General features: G+C 40.2%; 1 protein-coding gene across 4 annotated transcripts in view; it reads left to right on the plus strand.

The window, feature by feature from the left end:
- Nucleotides 1-687: 687 nt before the first annotated feature.
- CASP8AP2 (caspase 8 associated protein 2) overlaps nt 688-14,932 on the plus strand; it is a 36,747-nt gene continuing 22,502 nt past the window's right edge. For 3 of the 4 annotated variants that reach the window (XM_045499034.1, XM_045499038.1, XM_045499037.1), the window contains exons 1-3: nt 688-772; nt 12,027-12,102; nt 12,601-12,683. In XM_045499034.1, the coding sequence (XP_045354990.1) occupies nt 12,629-12,683 (55 nt within the window). In that variant the 5' untranslated portion in view covers nt 688-772; nt 12,027-12,102; nt 12,601-12,628. The remainder of the gene's footprint in view (nt 773-12,026; nt 12,103-12,600; nt 12,684-14,932) is intronic. The other variant, XM_045499035.1, reaches the window with a different exon arrangement.

Here is a 14,932-nt window from a genome sequence, read left to right on the forward strand (position 1 = left end):
ATATGACAGTTACAAGTTATTAAAATGGACAAACAGGAGGAAACGGTTAGAGATCAAGAGTAAGATCCCCAGATCAGGTAGCAGAGGAAGTTGTTTTTGGTTTACTTCCCTACCAATCAATGGCGTAGGCCCCGCCCCCGTAGGCTAGACCCTAGGGGCACCTCTAGTTCCTGCATGTTCTATAAGACAATTCAGGTATTCTACCCTCTAAAAAGCTCTCCTGTTCCTCCTACCCCACTTTACTTGGTATCCCCTCTTCAAAGCTCTCAACACCCTGGCCTAAATTGTTTGCCTATTATGTAGGAAAGTGTCTGAGGGCAAGGAACAGTGTTTATTCATCATTATCGAGCCAGTGTCCAGCACCACGTCTAGCACGCGGTTCATACTCAACAGAATTTATAGAATAAAAGACCAAATAAATGACAGGGCCTTAGAGTTTACTTTCCCTTTCATTAAAGAGCTTCTCCCAGACTCCGCCCTTAACAGCTCCAAGCCCCGCCCCTTCCTGCAACAGCGTAGGCTCCGCCCCTTTCCCTTAAACTCCGCACCAGCTTACGCGAGTTTGGCGCCAATCGTGTTTTTTTTTTTTTTTCGCCCTCCTAAAGGCGGGAACTAGTTCTGTGCGCCGGGACGTGCTGTACGTCTGGTCTGATTGGCCATGGGTGCTCGGTCCCGCCCCACCGTCCTGAGTGCGTTCTGGCATTGGTGGAGATGCCTGGGAGACCTCGGTGTCCAGAAAGGAGCCCCAGCTATCTTGGGCTGGGCAGGGCGGGTAAGTTGATGTGGGGGTCCGGTCCGCTCGGGGCTCTTGGGAATAGGCTGTATGGCACGGTAGTGCTCCGAGCGGAAGCAAGCGGTTTTCGGGGAGCCCAGGCGTCGAAGAGAATCACGGAGTCGGGGAAGGTGGGGGGGCGCGCCTGATGTCCGGGGCCCTTAGGTAGCCGCGTTCTCGCCGCCCTCGGGTGCAGTTTCAGGGCTAGCATTCGCGTTCCTCTCTGGTCCCTCGAGAGGATCCAGGGGGGAATTGGGGTGAGAGCACGTAGGAACTACCCTTTCGACCGCTCCTCCCGCCCCTCCCCCCAAAACCAATCTTGTTTTGGAATGCACTTCTTGAGGCTTCCGGATGGGATTCTGGAGGAATGGGTCTTTCGTTAAGTGTAAGGTGATCATTGATGTTGGTTGTTTTCGCTACTCTTATACCCAGAGAAGTTATCTCCACAACGCCTAGAACCATACCTGACACATAGTTGGCCCCAACTCAGATGTTAATGTAGAATATGCAGAATCTCAGGATTTGTGCTTCAGGGATCGGGTTGGCATTGACTGATTCTTCCCTGGTCTTTCCCAGATTCCTCCCTGGTCTTTCCCATTCTCCGCAGCTATAGCTCCAAACCTCTACCCTTCCTCAGTGCCCCTCCCCCATCTCACTCAGCGCTTCTTTGATTGGAGGACAGAGACCAGAGCAAAAATTTCCCCACCCCCACCCCAATTATCTTCTAGCATTTCTTCCCGTTTCACAAGAGGTGGCCCCGTTTCAAAGAAAAAAATACATACTTTTCTCACGAATATTCTTGATTTTGTCATTTGTCTTTAAAGACAGTGTGAATCTAATACCAAATATGCCATTTAACACCTGTTTGACCTTGGGGCAAGGTTCTTAATCATTTGTTATATGTTTCCTCAACTGTGAAACGGGAAAAAGAATAGTATATACTTCTCGGGATTTTGGGAAGATTTAAAATAATGTATTTGGAACATTTAAGGCCCTGGCACGTAGTGTTCAGTATATGTAGTGTTTGTTATTTTCCCTTTACATTTTCTTTGGGGATCTTGGTGTATTAGATTTAACCTTTCCCAGGAACCTTAAAAGACACTCTCCTCCTCCCCTGGCTTTTTCCTGTTTTCCTCTATAAATGCTTACTTCATTCCTTCAATTTTTTTTTTAAGGAAAATTTCCTTTAGACTGTCTTTAAGACATTGTCCTATCACAAAAGGCTAGGTAATCCTCCTTTCATGTGCTTTGTTCCTAAAATGATTATGAGTGAGCTTTCAACTCTTTTCTTTTATCATGGTTTTAAACATGTAAACCTTTGCCTTTACACTGTTTAGGTGCAACACTCCTCTGTCAGTAGTCCCTCATTGAGGTCCTCATTTAGGGGAAAGTGAGAGCAAATGTGAATAAAACCCCTCTTTCCAAGAGATTCTGATACATAATCCTTCCTCTTTTCCCTCCTCCCTTCTGTTTTAGGAGAATCACTGGCCTTTGTGATTTCAAGACAGTAATCTCAACTCTCAACTCTACCAATTATGTTTTGTCTTTTGTGCTACATACTCCTGTTTCCTGTTGTCTATTAGACATCTTCACCTGGATGTCATACAGATAATTTATCATGTCTTCTTTGGTTCTCTATTTCAGTTAAAAGCATGACTACCTTGTTACCAAAGCTAGGAACTTTGGAGTTATTGTTAATAAATTGGGGATTTCAGTAATTCAACAAATATCTTTTTATTACCTACTAACTTGCAAGGCCCTGTCCTGAGAGCTGGTGATACAGTGGTGAACAGAACAGAGTCAGTCCTGGTCTTCATGGATCTTACATTCCAGTGGGTGAGATGGACATTTCTTTAGGAATCGCACAAAAATGTAATTATAAACTGAAAAGAGGCCGTATCGAGAAAGGACACAGTGGTATAAGAGTTTGTAACAGAGGGCCTGACATAGTGGAGAGAGAGAGTAGCCAGGGAAGGCTCAAACATTACTTAAGACAAAATACCAGCGAGGAGTTGAGTGATGGTAGAGCATTGAGGAAAGAGCACTCCCTGCAGAGGCCCTGTGGCGGGAGGGAACAATTGGCATGGCCAAGAGCTGAAAGGTCAGTATGATCAAGAGTAAAGACTGCCTGCTGGGAAATGGGGAAGAAGGATACAGACTATCTCTGGAATTGTGGGCAGAGGCCAGTTCTCCCTAGACTTTGCAAGCAGACTTGTGACAAAATTTTTAAATCTAAAATCAGCAGGAAGCACTGAAGGGTTTTAAGTAGAGGAGGGAACATGATCAGATTTGCATTTTGAAAAGATAACTCAGGCTCTTGTTTTGAAGTGGTCAAGATTGGACATTCGAATACACTTTCCATTAAATCTTTTGATTCTGTCTCAAATCTCAGATCTGCTTCTTATTTCCACTACTGATGACTTCGTCACCCCTCATTGTCTCCTGCACTGTTTTAATAGTCTTTATCTTTTGGTACTAATATTTTCAATACTTTTCTTGCTAGAGTTAAATTCCTGGAATGCAGATTTGATCATGATATTCTCTTGCTTTAAAAACCTTCAGTGGTTTCTCTCATTCTCTACTGGATGAAGTCCAAGTATCTTAATCGTGTAATATATCACCTGACTTCTAAAACCTCATTTCTCTCTTGCCATTTGCAACTCTGTGGATGGAACTAGAGGGTATTATGCTAAGTGAAATTAGTCAGAGAAAGACAAATATACGACTTCACTCATATGAGGACTTTAAGATACAAAACAGATGAACATAAGGGAAGGGAAGCAAGAATAATATAAAAACAGGGAGGGAGACAAAACATAAGAGACTCTTTATTATTTTTTAATGTTTATTTATTATTGAGAGACAGAGACAGACAGAGTGAGCAGGGGAGGGGCAGAGAGAGAGGGAGACACAATCTGAAGCAGGCTCCAGGCCCCAGCTGTCAGCACAGAGCCTGATGCGGGTCTTGAACCCATGAACTGTGAGATCATGACCTGAGCCGAAGTCGACGCTTATGCTTAACTGACTGAGCCACTCAGGCGCCCCTAAGAGACTCTTAAATATGGTGAACAAACAAAGGGTTGCTGGAGGGGTTGTGGGAGGGGGGATGGGATAAATGGGTAAGGGGCGTTAATGGATCTACTCCTGAAATCATTGTTACATTATATGCTAACTTGGATGTAAATAAAAAAATAAATTATTAAGCCCCTCATTTCTCAAATTCTAATCTGTAGGTATTCACACCCATACTTCCTTGTGAGCTCATAGACGTAGTGGGGAGATGGTATAGGAATTGTGTTTGCAAACGGGAACCCAGTTTCACTGAACCTTGGGATCTTGGAAACCTTGGGATAGTGAATGATGGAGCTAGAAAGGTAGGCATTAGTGTGTATCATGGTAAGGCGTTTGGGCTTTATTCAGTAGACATTGGGAAGTAATGGAAAGTTTTTGAGCAAGAAGTGATAATGAGCAGGATTGCTTCTGAAAAACGAATCCAGGGGCGCCTGGGTGGCGCAGTCGGTTGAGCGTCCGACTTCAGCCAGGTCACGATCTCGCGGTCCGTGAGTTCGAGCCCCGCGTCGGGCTCTGGGCTGATGGCTCAGAGCCTGGAGCCTGTTTCCGATTCTGTGTCTCCCTCTCTCTCTGCCCCTCCCCCGTTCATGCTCTGTCTCTCTGTCCCCCCAAAAAAATAAATAAACGTAGAAAAAAAAAAAAGATGAAAAACGAATCCAGCAATTGTGTGTGGCATATATTTGGAGAGAGGAGATAATTAGATAGGTATAGTGGAGCCTGAAATAAAATTCAGAAGGAAAGAACGAGGATAAATGGGAGAAACATTGTGGACTTGTATCAGAAGGCTATTAGGGAATGCTAGTGCCAGTGAAAGAAGTAGAGATGTCAGGAGGCGACAGATGTTGATGATCTCTTTTGGTTTTGGTCTTGGTGAATTGGGACTTACAGGAATGTGTTTATTAACTTTAGCATCTTATTGCTGACTGTTGGTTTGTGTTTCAGTACAAACAGTTCCTAATTTTCCAGCACTGTGAGGTGGCAGCAGAGGGGTCTATAAACCTGATCTGGTACCCCTACTTTTTGTGGCAGTATTTGCTCTTTATCCCTTACCCCCTTGTGTTTGTTCATCAAGTGTTTAACACAACGTAATAAATTTTGCTTTTCAGGTATAGAAAATAAGATACTGATGTCCAGGAGTTCATTGCCTTAGTACAACATTCAAAAGCATTTTTATAAGAGCCCAAGAGCATTTAGAGCTAGTTAGGTGTTATTGAAATGGTAATAACCACAGCTCTGTGAAATCCTTTCTGTGAGCTTTTCATGGCAAATGAGATTGTAAGATAATATGTGTTAAGACACTAAGTTTGTGGTAAGTTGTTAGAGCAGCAATAGGAGACTAATGTACTCAGTCACACTATGCATATTTTATGTACTCAATAGTCACATGTGGTTAGTGTTATATTGGACAGCTCAGATATAGGACATTTTTGTCATTATAGAAAGTTCTATTGGACAGCACTAGTCTAAAAAAGGTAGTTCTTAGGGCATCTGGCTGGCTCAGTCGGTGGAGCATGTGATTTGTGGTCTTGGGGGTTGTTAAGTTCAAGCCCCACATTGGGTGTAGAGATTAGTTAAAAATAAAATCTTTAAGGGGTGCCTGGGTGGCGCAGTCGGTTAAGCGTCCGACTTCAGCCAGGTCACGATCTCGCGGTCCGTGAGTTCGAGCCCCGCGTCGGGCTCTGGGCTGATGGCTCAGAGCCTGGAGCCTGTTTCCGATTCTGTGTCTCCCTCTCTCTCTGCCCCTCCCCCGTTCATGCTCTGTCTCTCTCTGTCCCAAAAATAAATAAATGTTGAAAAAAAAAAAATTTAAAAAAAAAAAAATAAAATCTTTAAAAAATAAAAATTAAAAAATTAAAAAGGTAGTTCTCAAAGTGTAGTCCTTGAACTAGCAGCATGACCTGAGAACTTTTTAAAATTTTTTTTTTTTTCAACGTTTATTTATTTTTGGGACAGAGAGAGACAGAGCATGAAAGGGGGAGGGGCAGAGAGAGAGGGAGACACAGAATCGGAAACAGGCTCCAGGCTCTGAGCCATCAGCCCAGAGCCCAACGCAGGGCTCGAACTCACGTACCGCGAGATCGTGACCTGGCTGAAGTCGGACGCTTAACCGACTGCGCCACCCAGGCGCCCCCTTGAGAACTTTTTAGAGTTGCAGATACTCATGTCTCACTCTAGACCTACAGAATCAAAAACTGGGGAAATGGGACTCATCAGTCTTATGTTCTAACTCCTTCAGGTTAGAAGTCTAAAAACATGCTGAAGTCTAAAAACAACTTTTTTTCTTTTCTTTCCCTTTCTTCCTTTCTTTCACTCTTTCTCTTCCCTGCCCTGCCCTGCCCTGCCTGGCCCTGGCCCTGGCCCTGCGAGTGAACAGAGAAGGGGCAGAGAAAGAAGAGAGAGGGAGGATTCCAAGCAGGCTCCGCACTGTCAGTGCAGAGCTTGATGCAAAGCTTGAACCCACGAACCCTGACATCATGACCTGAGCCAAAACCAAAAGTTGTATGCTTAACTGAGCTACCCAGGTGCCTCTAAGAACAACTTTAGAAAGCAAATGATTGCAATGGAGGTAGCTAAATGTAATGATGTATTTAGTATGTCAGTACAATAAGGGAATGAGGGTTGACTATGTCTCCAGAAAAGGGGGTTCTCTTTTATGGTAGCTGGGTTGGGGAGAGGATGAGCAGACCAGGCAGGGCAATAGAATGAGCAAGAGATTGTGGAGTTGAGGTTCATGGCATAATTCAGGAACTGCAAGTACAGACATTTCTGCTTTAATGTATGCATTTTTGAAAAACCTTTAGTTCTGTAACTCACTAAAACAGGGTTTATGGGAAAAATAGGGGCAGAATACTCAAAACCTGTCTACTCATGTTACTAGAGCACCAACAGGAACAATAACAATTTTAATTAAAATGTTGGCATAGTTAAGGCAAGTAAAATTCCTAATGAATATCTCAGTCAATATAGATTTTTTCTCAAGAAAGAAGAAAGATGAGGGGCGCCTGGGTGGCGCAGACAGTTAAGCGTCCGACTTCAGCCAGGTCACGATCTTGCGGTCCGTGAGTTCGAGCCCCGCGTCGGGCTCTGGGCTGATGGCTCAGAGCCTGGAGCCTGTTTCCGATTCTGTGTCTCCCTCTCTCTCTGCCCCTCCCCCGTTCATGCTCTGTCTCTCTCTGTCCCAAAAATAAATAAACGTTGAAAAAAAAAAATTAAAAAAAAAAGAAAGAAGAAAGATGAAATAGGCTGATGGAAGGAGGAAAAGGAAGAATTGAAGCTGTTGATTTGTGGAGACAAGAACAGAGGGACATAAACACAGGTTGCAGGTTTGATGTGAATACTGTGATGGCAGACTGGATGGCTTTGGCTTATTGCCTGGTATTTGGGTTATTTCTACCCTGACAAAGATTGAGGAAAATCATGCTTACACCCTTGCAAGACAGAGCCTGTTACTGTACTGAGACAAGAGGAAGAAAGGAGAGTGATGGGCACCTAGGGTAAGGGCATCAGTGTAGGACTAGATTCCTTCAAGAGTTGCTGCATTTAGCTGCTGTTAATGGTGCAAAACTGTAATGATCTGGGAAGAACCCTGTGTGAACCAGTATAGTTTCTGCATTACACTAACGTCATTTCTCTATTTCTCAATAACGTGTGTGCTGCCTCGCATTATAGAAACATGCTTTGGTAGGGGCACCTGGGTGGCTCAGTTGGTTAAGTGTCCGACTTGATTTCAGCTCAGAGCATGATCCCACGGTTCATGAATTTGAGCCTTGTGTCAAGCTCTGTGCTGACAGCATGGAGCTGGAGCCTGCTTGGGGTTCTCTCTCCCCACCTCTCCCCCTCCCCCTCTCCCTGTTCTCTCTCAAAATAAATAAATAAATAAATAAATAAATAAATAAATAAGCGTTAAAAAAAATAGAAATATGCTGTGGTAGTACAGAATATCTCATGTGGCTGAATAGGGTAGGTTAGAGTAGCAGTGTGAGAAAAGTAGTGATATTTCTGGAAAGGCCTTGTAGTTCTGTGCTAGGGAAGCTTAATTCAATAATGTTGCTTTGGGTAGTTCTTAAAGGCTTTTTGACCTGGGAGTGAAACAGGTTACAAGTCAACAGATTTTGACTTTAGTGTGGAAAGTGGTAGAAGGAAAAAGGTGTTGGTAGTATGGAAACTAGTTAGGAGACTTTGTAATAATTTAAATGAGTAATAAGTATATTGAAAACTGGAATGACTGAGTGGAAAGGAGATATTAAATTTGAGAGATTTAAAAATAAAATCACTAAGAATTTGTGATCACTTGAAAGTGAGTGTGGATGTAAGGGACAAATCAAAGATAATGAGAGTTTGTAGTTTGAGAATGAGTTCAGGCAGGAGATAATTGTTTATATTTCCCATATCTAGGCATCTACCTATTTGCTTTCTTTCATTATTATGCCTTATATAAATATCCTTTTCAATCTCACTGTCTCCATCTTGGGTTATGTTATTATGTGGACTCTTATATAAGCTCCTTCCCAGTTTCTTTTCCTACACATTTGTCTTTCTAGTTCATTCCACATGTTAATCTTTTCTCTTTATACCAGTGTTTCTAACTCAGAAACCTTCAGTGCTCTTGTCTTCTGAAATTTCAAGGCCAGATTCCTTAGTTGGACATTTAGTATCTTCTGTTTGACTCTAATGAAATTTGACAGTCTTATCTCCCAGTCCTCTTCTGCCTGAGGTTCATATATGCCTTCCCTCCAAAGTTAATGGTGTTCTCATTTGGAATCTACCTATCTCCCCTCTTCCTCCCACTCTTCCATTGATATGCAGGTCCTTCTACAAACCAGTCATCAGCCGTATGCATGCTTTTATTCTCCACACATCTTTGCCAACATTTGGGAGTGGATAGTGGCTACAAGAGGGCATGAGTAATACTTCTAGGGTGATGATAATGATCTGTTTTTTGATCTGGGTGGTAGTTAGATGGATGTGTGTAGGTTGTCAAAAATCATAGGACTGTATACTTATGATTGGTGGGTTTTTTTTCCCTATATGTTATACTTCAATAAAAAGCTTACTTCCTTTTCTCCAAAATAAAAAATGTCCTGCCTCTCCTAGGCCCTTTACATTTCAATTTAATTTTTATGGTCAACTTGTTAAGTTTGAGTGGGATTGCCTTGAGTTGGGGAGAATTGCCAACTTTGATATTGAGTTTTCCTAAATATGATTGAATTATGTTTTGCCATTTATTTAGATCAGAAGCAAATTGCCTGTTTTTGTAAATAAAGTTTTATTGGAACACAGTCAGACCTATTTGTTTACATGTCGTCTTTGGTTGCTTTTGAGCTTCAGTGGCAGGGGTAGGTGGTTGTGACAGACCAGATGGCCTGCAAGCACAAAATATTTACTTTCTGGCCTTGTAAGAAGAAAAGGTTTCCATACCCCTGATTTAGGCCTTTCTTTCTATTTCTTTCTTTCTTTCTTTCTTTCTTTCTTTCTTTCTTTGATAATTTATTTATTTATTTTTTGAGAGAGAGAGTGCATGGGTAGGGAGAGGGACAGAGAGAGAGAGAAAGAGAGTCTTTTTTTTTTTTTTTTTAAATGTTTATTTATTTTTGAGAGAGAGAGAGAGAAAGGCAGGGAGACAAGCAGACAGAGAATCCTAAGCAGGCTCTGCGCAGGGCTCAAACCGATGAACCATGGGATCATGAACTGAGCTGAAACCTAGAGTCAGATGCTTAGCTAACTGAGCCACCCAGGCACCAAGAAAGAGGGGAAGAGAGAGAGAGGGGGAGAGAGAGAGGGAATGAGAATATAATTTCTGTGTACTTAATGGTTTTGTTGTTGTAAATATCTTTTTATCAGTTATGTTTTAAAACTCTTGCGGGGTGCCTGGGTGGCTCAGATTCTCTCTCACTCCCTCTCTGCCCCTCTAACGCTCTCTCTCCCTCTTTCTCAAAATAAATAAAGTTAAAAAAAAACACCTTAAAATTGTTTTGCTGGCATACAGGAAAGCGTTTTTGTGTGTTTATCTTACATTCAGGAACTTAAAAAAAACTCTTATTCTAATAATTTGTAGATTTTCTACATTGGTGGCCATAGTGTAAATAATGTCAGCTTTGCTTCTTTCCAGTTCTGTCTCAATTCATACCTTACTCTTCTTTCAAACAGAAGCAAGCTTGACTTTAAAGGAGATGCTTTTGAGGTGTCATCATAATGTATGATGTTTGAGGGTTTTGTTTTGTTTTGTTTTGTTTTGTAGTAGAAATATATCCTTTATCAGTTTAAAAAAGGTCCCTTAAATTTTCATAAACTGCCAAGTTTGCTAGGAGTTAGTATTGAATTTATCATATGCTCTTCCTGAGCAGATGTTAGGATACACATATTTTGTCTCTAATATGATGAAATATGCAAATATTTTTTTTTACTGAGAGACCATTTGTTAGAATGGTTTTTGATTTATGGTAAAATTCAGAAGCACAGGGGTGCCTGTCTGGCTCAGGTACAGCATGTGACTCCTCATCTCAGGGTCATGAGTTCAAGCCCCACATTAGGTGTAGAGCTTACTTAAAAAAAAAAAAAAAAATCAGGAGTACAGAGAAATCTTGTTTATCATGCTACATCTCCCTCCCCAGTTTTCTCCGTTGTTAATGTCTTATTACATGATATTAGTATGGTACATTTCCTGTAATTATGAACCAACACTGCTTTATTTTTTTGTTTTTTTTTTAAGATTTTATTGTATTTTTATTTTATTTCAGAGACAGGGAGAGAGAGAGGGTTCATGTGGGGAAGAGGGGCAGAGGGATAGAAAGAGGATCCCAAGCAGGCTTCACGCTCAGTGTGGAGCCCCGTGTGGGGCTCATCCCGTGGGATCATAACCTGAGCCAAAATCAAGAGTTGGGACACTTAACCGACTAAGCCACCCAGTGCCCCATCTTTTTTTTTTTTTTTTTTTTTTTAAGTAATACCTGCCAGTAGTAAAAACTAAAACTGTAAAATCATATGCAATGAAGACTTTGATCTATTAGATTTCTGTTTAACCAAATCATTATCACCATTCTGTAAAAAACCCATTGACTGATTTTCCCTCCTCCTTATGACAGTTTATTTATTTTTAAATTAATTTATTTTTATTTTTTATTTTCATTAAAAAATTTTTTTTAATGTGTGTTTATTTTTAAGAGAGAGAGACAGAGTGCGAGTCGGAGACGGGCAGAGAGAGAGGGAGACACAGAATCTGAAGCAGGCTCCAGGCTCTGAGCTGTCAGCACAGAGCCTGACAGGGGGCTCAAACCCACGAGCCGTGAGATCATGACCTGAGCCAAAGCTGGCTGTCTAACGACTGAGCCACCCAGGCACCACTTTTATTTTTTTTTTAACATTTATTTATTTTTGAGAGAGAGAGGGAGAGAACACGCATGCATGTGAACGGGAAAGAGGCAGACACAGAGAAGGGAGGCAGATGATCCAAAGCAGGCTCGTCACTGTGAGCCCAGAGCCCGATGCAGGGCTCAGACTCCTGAACCTGTGAGATGGCCTGAGCTGAAATCAAGAGCTGGCTGCTTAACCGACTGACTGAGCTACCCAGGCGCCCCCATATGATGGTTTATAGCTGGTGATAAGTTACTGTTAGAAAGCCTGTGAGTTTCTGCTGTGTCAGTAGTTTTGCTTTACCAAGAGTTAGTTCTGTTATTTGACAAATATCATTATGCCATTTGTAATTATTGTACAGACTATATTATAACAGTTAATCAATTCAGCTAATTGGAAAAAGTGTTGCAGTGGGGAATGTGAGTAATGAACAAAATGATATACTTTAGGGGTGCCTGGGTGGCTCAGTTGGTTAAGTGTCTGACTTGATTTCTGCTCAGGTCATGATCTCACTGTTCATGGTATTGAGCCCTGAGTCAGGCTCTGTGCCAACAGCGTGGAGCCTGCTTGAGATGTTCTCTCTCTCTCTCTCTCTCTCTCTCTCTCTCTCTCTCTCTCCCCCTCTCTGTCCCTGCCCCACTTTCAGACGAACACTGTTTCTCTCTCTCTAAATATAAAATAAATAAACGCCTTTAAAAAAAGATATATACTTTGATTGTATTTAAAAGTAGTAACATAAATTGTATCTCTTGTGATAGAACCATGACTTTTTCTTTGAGAATGAGTCCAGTGATCAGAGTTCTGACTTCTTTCTTTCTTTTTTTTTCTTAAGTAAGCTGTATACCCAGCGTGGGGCTTGAACTCATGACCTCGAGATCAAGAGTCAAATGCTTTACCAGCTGAGCCAGGTGCCCCCTGACTTCTTTCTTGCATAAACCACACCTATAAGATATTGCTTATGATTTCCATCCCTCCCTTCCTTCCTTCTTTAATTAAAATGGAGTAAGAATTTAGATACTTGTTTTTTTCTTTTTTTCCTTTTTTAATGTTTTTATTTATTTTTGAAAGAGAGAGGAGAGAGAGAGAGAGAAAGAGAAAGAGGAAGAGAAAGAGGAAGAGAAACAGAAAGAGAAAGGGAAAGACAGAGCACGAGCTGGGTAGGGGCAGAGAGAGAGGGAGACACAGAATCTGAAGCAGGATCCAGGCTCTGAGTTGTCAGCACCGAGCCTGATGCGGGGCTTGAACTCGTGAACTGCAAGATCACGGCCTGGGCCGAAGTAGGACACTTAACCGACTGAGCCACCCAGGTGCCCCTAAAAATTGCTTTTTAACTGAAAGCTAGGTTTATTCTCTGAATTGTGAGGTTGATTTTAACAATGGAAAAATCTTTCTATTTCATGCTTTAGATGGCGACTGTCAAAAGGAAATAGGATCATGGCAGCAGATGATGACAATGGTGATGGAACAAGTTTATTTGATGTCTTTTCTGGTAAGACCTGTCTTTCTGAACTGCCTTTCTAAGTGTATTTAATTGCAAAATCATTTATTCTCATTGAAAACACTGTCATCAACTCTTTCTTCCCACACATAAATGAATTAACGTAGTAAGGTGCCTGGCAAATAGGAAATGTTTAGTAAATGTGAGCTTTCTTATTATTACAGGGCTTTTAAGGCTCTCAAATATAATGAAATTAACAACTTTGTCAATATGAGTGGTAATGATATTTATTTTTCTATCCAAAGAAATATAAAATAGGTATTTGTTACTCTTGAGTAAGTTGAATACATTATGGTCCTTTACTCCCAAATACTTAAGTGTGTATTTCATAAGAAAAACTTAGGTTTTTTAATATAAGAACAGCACAATTATCAAAATTTCAGTAAATTTAACATTGATATAATACTTTTATTTAATCTGCTATTTTTGTTCCTGTTTTACCAGGTAACCCCAACATTTTCTTTATTATTATGATTAGATTTTAATCTATCATTTTAATACTTTTAGTTTTTCTCATCTTTTTTTTTTTTCCTTCTGATTTTCTTACCTTCTTTCAAATGTTGAATATATTTTAGAATTTCATTCTAATTTATATATTAGCTTTTTGGGCTACAACACCTCTTTGCATTATTTTTTAGTGGCTGCTTAAAGGGATTGGAGTATACCTCTTTAACATTTTGTAGTCTACTTCCTAGTATTGTACTTTTTCACCTAAGATGTAGAATCTTGTATGTATAGTTTTATTTAACCTTCATCCATCCTTTTATGTTAAAGATGTCATAAACCTCATGATATAGAGCTTCAATTTTTTGCTTTATATCATTCTACGTATCTTTAAAAACTTAAGAGGAATTAAAAGAAATTAAGAAAAATTTGTTATTTATATTTACTCTGTTATTTATCGTTTCTAGTCCTAGTATCCTCTAATAGCTTTTCAGTATCATTTTCCTCCCCATTCTCTCTTTTCCTCTTGGACTGCAGATATACAGTATGTGAGAACTTTTGATATTACTAAGGTTACTAAGACATTTGTTGTTGTTTATTTGTTTTAAATCTTTTTCTCTCTATTCTTCAGATTGGGTAATTTTTATTGATTTACCTTCAAGTTCACTGGCTCTACTGTTAAGCACCTTCAGTGAAAATTTTTTTTCTTTTTTTTTTTTGCATTAGATATTGCACTTTTCAGTTTTAGGATTTTCATTCTTTGCTTGTTTGTTTTAGTTATTTTTTATTTATTTAATATTAGTAATCTCTACATCCATTGTGGGTCCCAAACTCATGACCCCAAAATCAAGAGTTGCACTCCACCAACTGAGCCTGCCAGGCATCCCTCATTCTTTGTTTTAATGGTTTCTGTTTCTCTGCCAAGATTTCCCCTATAGTAATTTTGGATTGCATTCTGGATGCTCAATTCTGTTATGTTCTAGAGACACTGGATTATGCTATATTGTTTTTACTTTTAGCAAGTATTTAACTTGGCTGAACTTAAACTTCTGTCTTACCTGTAGTGGATAGCAGCTGAAAATCTGTTCAGATATTTTAGCTTGAACTGGACATTTTGGAGTTCTCACCTTTACTTATGTAGTTTGGAGGTCACTTGGAGATTTGGGCACAAATTGGGGAATACTCTTTCTGGATTTTCTTTCTTAGTTTATAGTTGCTGTTGTCATTGCCCATTTTTTTTCTGTCATTATTCAAGCTTTTAGGACCAGAGATTTCCATCTAAGCTTTCACTGCTCATAGTGGCTCCAACTAGGGCTTATCCTTCTACAAAAAATTTTAATAAAAGGGGATAGGGAATGCATACAAGACTGTTTTCTCCTTTCAGGTGTTGTCTCCCATTCAGTTTTTGCCCTCTTTGGATTGTTTTTAGATTTTCAGATTGCCTTTTTTTTCTTATTTAATTGAGGTATAATTATACTTATAACATCCTATTAGTTTCAGGAATACAACATAATGATTCAGTATTTGTATATAATGTGAAATGATCACCACAATGATAGTCTAGTGGCAGAGCATTTGACTACAGATAGCTTTTAATAATTTGCTTAGAGTTTATAGTTGTTATCAGCAGGAGGATTGGTCTGATAGAACGACTCTGCTATTATTGGAATTGGAACCTTCTCACAAGTTTGTTTTTGAAAGTGAGTTTTTAAGTCTAAATCTTATGTAATAGAGTCATAAATCTGTGTATTGAGATCTTTGTATTTATAAGGACGTTTAAAAATTGTAAACAGGGG

The sequence above is a fragment of the Leopardus geoffroyi genome, chromosome B2, assembly GCF_018350155.1.
Source record: "Leopardus geoffroyi isolate Oge1 chromosome B2, O.geoffroyi_Oge1_pat1.0, whole genome shotgun sequence".
Taxonomy (NCBI): domain Eukaryota; kingdom Metazoa; phylum Chordata; class Mammalia; order Carnivora; family Felidae; genus Leopardus; species Leopardus geoffroyi.